This window comes from Pyrus communis, chromosome 11 (assembly GCF_963583255.1).
Source record: "Pyrus communis chromosome 11, drPyrComm1.1, whole genome shotgun sequence".
NCBI lineage: Eukaryota > Viridiplantae > Streptophyta > Magnoliopsida > Rosales > Rosaceae > Pyrus > Pyrus communis.
The window spans coordinates 6,570,648-6,578,498 of NC_084813.1; the positions used below are offsets into that span (position 1 = coordinate 6,570,648).

The 7,851-nt window shown below is 35.0% G+C and overlaps 1 protein-coding gene across 1 annotated transcript; it reads right to left on the bottom strand.

Moving 5' to 3' along the window:
- Nucleotides 1–2,607: 2,607 nt before the first annotated feature.
- Nucleotides 2,608–6,452, bottom strand: LOC137708836 (uncharacterized). Its single transcript, XM_068447991.1, has 3 exons — nucleotides 5,688–6,452; nucleotides 5,229–5,401; nucleotides 2,608–3,053 (listed from the first exon to the last, which is right to left on the bottom strand). Exons 1-3 carry the CDS (start codon nucleotides 6,315–6,317, stop codon nucleotides 2,891–2,893), a joined length of 966 nt encoding a protein of 321 aa, XP_068304092.1. The 5' UTR covers nucleotides 6,318–6,452; the 3' UTR covers nucleotides 2,608–2,890.
- Nucleotides 6,453–7,851: the final 1,399 nt, after the last annotated feature.

Consider the following 7,851-nt stretch of genomic DNA (forward strand, 5'->3'; position numbering starts at 1 on the left):
CCCTTTAAGCTGTGTGAAAGCAGTCGAAAGCAGCCTTTTTCCGAAACTCTGCAGTCCGTGCCGCTAATGAGAGCTGAGGCTTATTGGAAAGAAGAGAGACCAACCAATCTACAGAAGTATACATATGTTTTGGCTAACATCTGCGAATCAATCTTCGTTTGCAGCCTCGAGAGAAACCGAGCCATCACCATTTTCTTCCCCATGCCAGATCAATGACTTGTTCTGCAGGAAAATTTAGGCAGTCCTCAATGACTTGTTCTGCAGGAAAATTTAGGCAGTCCTATAAAGTTTGTCTAACTAATTAGCAGTCTAAAATTGCAGCATTAGTCTCAAGTCCGTCCAGCTAGAAGATTTCATATAACGTAAGAGATAACTAAGGTGAATCTAGCACCAGAATTTGAACACTTGAACATGGCCAACCTTTGAATCTAACTGTATGATTTTCTAAACAATACTTTTGTAATGATTTTTTTGCTTATTAAGTCTCATAACATAATGCATACCGCCATAGTGGTTTGAAACTATTCCATATTAGATAAACTTCAGGCTACATGTCCTTGTTTATGATGGACGAGAGACTCTGTCCTATCACCAGATGAAGAAAGTTGAGGTTCCACTATAAACTCATAAGGAGTAGTCCAACTTATAAGGGCATGTAAGGTATTTTTCGCATCAATATATGATTTATTCTCAACACTAGATATCAGCATATATTCCAGTTTAGTCGGTGGCATCCAAATTTTTTTCTTTAAAGGACTATCAGTAATGTTCAAGATTTTACTATCTTGGGCTTCTCATAAACTACAACTGAGTCACATTTGCTACTACATGTGATTACTGCAAGACTATAGATGTGAGAAACGTGTATTATGCAATAGGTGCATAAAAGTTTTTCTGGTCACATATACAATAATCTTGTAAAAAGATTATATGTAACAAAAATATCTAAAATGTCTGAGGTGTAGGTTTATATTCAAGGCTTTCCTGGTCCACAAACCTTATTGCCTTCATTCATGATGGCTATAGTTCTTTTTCTTTACCATCAGCAACCAACACAAGGCACCAAAATAGCCAGCCAATGGGAATGCTTCAATACCAACAAAACCTTTTGATATTTCCCACTTGGAGACGAGAAAGAATGGCCAACCCACCAAATGGGCCAAATTGCTGAAAGACGTGAACACTGAACAACCAACTTGTGAATGAAAATAATTAACACAATGCAAGTGCAGAATGCAAGATGTGAACACTGAACAGCCAATGGGTGTTTTCTATTACGTTTGGTTGAGAAATGCTGGGAAAACTCTTTCAAAAGTAAGACTTTTTGTGAATTTTTTGTTATTTCATATTTTTATCACAATATTTTATAAATGTTGGTATCAAAATTAACAATAAACTATGAGGTAGTAGAGGATCTATGAAGAGTCTCGTTTTAAGAAAATCCCTTTAACATTTCACTGTTTGGTTTTCACAATATTTTAAATCTTCTAATTTTATTCACAACCGTTCATCTTTTGTATCTTTCAATGCTTCGTACCAATAAAGTAAAAATAAACTTTTGAAGCATTATCTGGCCATGGAACCACCAAAGTATGCCTAATAATGACAGTATTCCCTCAGTGCAGCTCCACACAATAATTACTTAGAAATCACATCACATCAAAATAATACATTCACAAAGAAAAAAACATGAACCAGCAGACCAATGAAATGAATCAATAAAATAAAAATGTGGAGAATGACATCAGCTTATCACCAACAGATGAAAAGCCAAAGTTGTATTTATCAGCCGACCTACATAACATAACTTAGGCTGAAATATAAAACCCTACGAACCACGAAGAATGAAGATATCAGAATACCCACACAAAGAGAATAAATTTCGTTTTGGATCAATCTACCTGATCACAAATCACAATACCTTGATCCTTCTACACATCTTTTAGTTTTTCATCTTTTTCATTTCAACGCATGATCAAATTTCTGTTTGAAAGTGATTTTGAGAAGGTCATAATCACTTTTAGAAAGAAAAAAAACATATCAGATGCGTTACTTCCCATAAGTGATCCGAATCACTTGCATACGGTTCATTAGTACTCAAAATCCAACAACTCAAAGTATTGAAAGGCATAGGATGAAAACCGGAGAAGAAATGACCTTACTTTCTTTGCTAATTGTCACCCTATAATTTTGGATGATTAAGTAAAGAGCAATCTTTTCACGCGTTTGATCCACTTGTGCTGCCTTCTGTTAAAATCCATGTAAAATTATAGTCCCAATGCATTAGAGTTATAAAATACTACAGGGGGAGAAAACTTGGTATGAGTCGATGTGTCAATTACATCATCCATGCGACGTCTCAACTCCACTCAACCCCATATTAATTTTACACAATGTGAGAACTTTCCTAATCAAAGAGACCAAATTTCTCTCAAGTGGATGAAAAAGACAAATGATTAGACCCCAAAAAGGGATTCTTTCCTTTTCTTCCTTGTATGCACGAAATTAGAAATAGAATCACAGGCATAGCAGAGGATAAGAGGGACTGTCATTTCTTAAGCTCATACAGTGGAGATAGATATTTCACAGAGGCTTACACATCATGCATAGTCTTTTCTTACTCTCTAATCACATAAACCCTTAAATTATTTGAATAATAATACAAAAGGAAGTCCACAAAGTCTGCCCAGACTGTTCTTATTTGGACGGAGCATATTAACAGAAAGCAACACCCAGGAAGATGACCACCACAGCATGTAATATATAATCTACATATGTATATGTATGTAAATATATATGGAATAAGAGGACAAAAGGTAGAAGTTACATATGATATATCAGCTAATTTGTTATTTTAATTATCATACAAAGTCACAGCTAATATCTATTATTAAGAGGCTGCAGTTAAGGGAGAGTGGTGAGGAGATCCATGGAAGAAATTCGACGAGGATGTGTGGCTCCGATCGGTTTCACGTTGAATCCCTTGATTTTCTTCATCATCTTCGTCGTCTTCAGCATCCCAAAGGAAATGAGCATATGAAGCCAGGACATAACTGCAAAATGAGTGGAGTTGAGCCATCAGTTTAAACTTTAAACAATAATTAACCCAGAAAAACAGATCAACAAAGATCTATAAATATTTCATTACTAATCAAAATATGTGTGTGTGTGAGAGAGACAGAGGGAAAGAGTATACTCAAAATATATCTGGACAGAAAAAATTTGAGCAAATCGAGCATATTGAGATATGCAACACTAGTTTGTAATCGACCGAGATTATAAACATTAGGAACTCAAAAACATCGAACTTAGATTCGCTAATGCTGCAGTAATGCATACTCCAAAGCACCAATTGAGTTGTTCCATAGCGGAAACCATGAGAACACGGTTGATCATAGAATCAAGGATTTAAAGAGGAGCATCTATTTGAACACCGTCCCAAAAAGTATAAATGGTTGGAGAAGTTGTGCTTGTATAACGATTTGATCAAATTTGATCAAACACGAATCGTCGAGTACTATAAGCCAAGGAAGAAAACAAACTAAACAGGATAATTGCAATAAGAGCTGTAACTAGTTCCGATTTTCCGATTCAAGCAATATATTATATACTAAGATCATCTCCAATGGTTGGACTAAAAACTAAATTTTTTAGCCCAAAAAATTAGTTTTTAGCTCATAAATAGTTTTTCTGCTCAAACCGTTATAGCCTAAAATTTTAGCCCAGAAAATTTAACTTTTAGCTCATAAATAGTTTTTCTGCTCAAACCGTTATAACCTAAAATTTTAGCCCAGAATTATTAAATAATAAACTTAGGCTATTTTTTTTGTTAAATTAAATTTAAAAAAAAATATATGTAGACCATCGTAAATTAATTTTATAAAAATTTTAATCTAAAAAAATTTAAATTCCGATAAATATTAGGTGGAGTCCTCTCCGATTTCTGGGCTAAATTTTGGGGGGAATTTGACATTGGCTTAACATTTAGCATTTAGTCCAAAATTTCCCCTTGGGTTGGAGTGGGTTTGGAGGGAAATTTTAGGGGGTAATTTGGCTTTTAGCCCACCATTGGAGTGGTCTAAGATATGAACGAGGAAGTAGGGGCGAAGTGACCATAGGATCACAGTAGTCGTAGGCCCACCCTGCTTTTGTTTATAAAAAAATAAAAAATTAGTACTACTTATTTTTTTTATATTTTTTATCATTTTTCCACAGACTTTTTCACTTAAACCATTCCAATTTCCTAGACAAAAGATTCGGCCCACTTTAAATATTTTAAAAGAAAACTAATAAAAATGACTTGAAAACTTTGAGTTTTAATGATAAGAACAAAATAAATGATAAAGTGAATAGTATTAGAATTGACTTTTTAGTGTAAAAATGTGATTTTTCGTTAAAGTGAACAGTATTGTGGGTTTTTCATTAAAACTCCCATATTTTAAAGATATTTATGTAATCTAGTCTGACCCTAAAGCCTACCTATTCCAACTTCCAACACTTCTATTCCTTTTCCCAATACTAAAAATTAGAATTTTATTATTCTCCAAGTTTCTAGCTTACTGCAGTCTACCAGTTTGGGTTAGGGTTGATATCTGTGTATTGTTTTTCGATCAATCTTCAATGATCCTCAAGGGTATGAACTTCGAATCTCCAAAGTTGTCATTTTCAATTTTTTTGAAATTCGCTAATTCATATATGTTGTCATCTACAATTGTAAATTAATTTAACAAATAATATTTTTTTTGCAGATTAAAGATTTCCATTATTCCATCATTCCATCAAAGAAAGACATTGAAGTTTAGTTAATTGGTCAACAACCCAAAGTACATATTTTACTCTCAATTTCTCTTACAATTTTTTGTTTATAAATATTAATTAAATTGATGTCTTGCAATTTCTCTTAACTATTGCCTAAGTTGTTTTAGTTTGTAAAATTAACATATAAATATTGTGCAATGGTTTCAAAATATAAAAACTCGTCGAGAATAATTATTTTAATTATTGGAGATATGTAATATTATCAATGCTATGTTATTTTGAATTTTGGTTACTTTTCATATATATATATATATATATATATATATGTATTATGATGTTTTGGTTAACAGTTTTGTAACCACTATTGATTTAATTTTTTTTAATATTGTGAGAGGCGCTTCCTAATCCGAAATCCTGGCTCCGCCACTGCGAGGAAGTTTGATCAAAGGGGAGCTTGTTCTATTTCTTACCAGTCGTCTGGGGAAGTTTTAACTGCTTGATCAAAATAATTCTCAGCTCGTTCAGCATCCTTGTGAGCATTCCATATTAGATCAGCGTATAGTGATAAGGTATTCGCATCACTCGGGTTCGCCAAGATTGATCTTCCACAATACTCCTCTGCTTTCTCATAATCTCCTCGGACCTATTCGCATTAGTCACAACTAATCAGAAACACTCCTAATTTATCAAACAGCAAATCTTCACGTAAAATATTTAGACCAATTGTGTGAACATTCCTAGTGTCATGAATATCTAGAATTTGCAGAGTAATCTACCTTTGTTGTTTTCTTTATATGCGCGAAAATCACTTCCCGTTATAAAATAGTCAATTAATTAAAGATGACAATCTCCATTCTTTTCATAAATTTTCTCAGCAACCAAACAGAAAACAATAATCCAAGAAAGTGTTGTTTAGTTTACAAGTTTACCTCTTTTAGAAACTTTGCATAGTTTCCAAGTAAGAGAGCATTTCCCGGGTCAGCTTCAATCATCTTCTGATAATAAGCATCAGTACTCCCACTCCCACGATTATTACCCTCAAAGAAACCAAACCCACTTCCTTCTCCGCCGTCCGATCCTTTCCCGCCACCTCCGCCGCCGCAAATCTTCCCGCCATTATTCCCCACACCGCCCCCCATCACCAGCGTCTGCAAAACACTCTCTTTCTTCTTCCCCCCACCACAGTCCTCACCATCCATGATTTCCTCCCCCAAACCAGAGCTAGAAAACAGCCTTTCAGCTTCGAACGACAATCTCGAACTGGGTTTTATCTCCTCTTCCGGTTCCTCTGGTTTCTCGGCCTTGGTTTTCGATTTCTCCCGGAGGCTTCGAGGTATGGGGAGGTTAAGCTTCTTGTTTCTGGGTTTCTGTTGGATTTTGATGTCGGATTCTAGGGAGACTTGGGCTTTTGTTGCGTCAGTTGTAGGTGAGTGAAAGGTGCACAATGGTAGGGAGACAGACCTGGTTCTAGAGAGGAGTGGCTCCGGCTCCGGCGAGGAGTCTTTGCAGTGGGACAACCATGAGTTCAGGATGGGTGTCGAGGAGCTTCTCAGAAGCATGTTTATGGCTTTAACAAATTAGGAGCTGAAAAAGGTGATACAGATATATATAAAGGAGAGCGAACAGGTGCAGCCAACAATGGTGGGGGAGAGAGATACAGAAGCGAGAACAAGAGGGAGAGGAAAAACCTCACTCCCTTGGTGGTTGGTACAGTGAACTGCTGAATCAGATTTTATAGGAGTAAGGTATTCTATGACAGAGAATTCTCGCATGATTCTCTTTGGGAAGAAATTTTTAGTTGTAATGGACATATGTTATATCATGTGTTTTTATGCAAGTGGTGGAAAATTTTAATTTTTAAGTTATTAACATTTTAACACACATAACCCACTATTTATATAGGGACACATGGTGTACCATCTCGTGTGACAGTCACATTGAAAAATCACATTAGTTCATTGTACATCGTGAGACCAGTTTTTGTCAAATACTGTTTATATTCAATTTTAAATAAAAAAAATTTAAAATGATTTTTTACCGCACGATGAACGAATATAATTGAAATTTTTTTAGAATTTTCACAAAAAGGATCCAGCGATGATCCTCCTGGGTATTCTATACCACATTTTCTTCATTACAAAAGATTATTTTTCCAATAAAAAAAATGAATTGTTATTGGCACTCCAAATTTCACATTCTACACTCCAAACTTTCTATATTTAGAAATAAAAATACACTTGTAAGAAGTGTAGAATGAGATTTTTGGAGTGCCAATAACACTTCACTAAAAAAAATGTAATATCCTTTGTTTTTACTTTTGTTGTCAATCTTTTTAAAGATTTTAAACAAGCCTTAATCTATTGAAAATGTTACATCAGATAAGCCTAGTTCAATTTCTATTATATTAGCTAGGGCATAGAATTATGGTCTCCACCAACTAACGGTCACCACCACCCCATCAAGTCATCGCCTCCAAACCCAACACACAACAACCAACTCCACTCTACAACTCAAGCCGCCAACATTGAAAAGAAAGTCATGAAAGTTGCTGAAATGGTATGGATTGTCATTTGCTGCCACCACCATCTTTACCGCCCACAAAAAATAACTGGAAGGTTTACGAGTCGAGAATCGGCGAATGAGGAAATCACATAAGCAGAACCAAGCTCCTTGAAGCGTTATCTAACTTCTTAACCCTCTTTTTTGTTAGGAGATTGCCCTCATGGTGCAATTTTGATTTGGGTCAATTTTTTATTCAATTCAATACACATTTGATCATTTGGTTCTATATTAAGCAGAGCCAAGCTCCTTGAAGCCTTATATAACTTCTTAACCCTCTTCTTTGTTAGGAGATTGCCCTTATGGTGTCATTTTAATTTGGGTCAATTTATGATTCAATTCAATACACATTTGATCATTCGGTTCTATATTATACAATCTATATTTGAAATTTGGAGACAACTAATATTCATATTGACCATGATATACCTAGTTGGTGGGTTTTGAATATAAAGGTTGGGATGGGGTTTCAATGGTCGTAGGTTGAGATAGGAAATGGCGAGTGTCTGATATTTCTCGATCTTCATTTTTGTT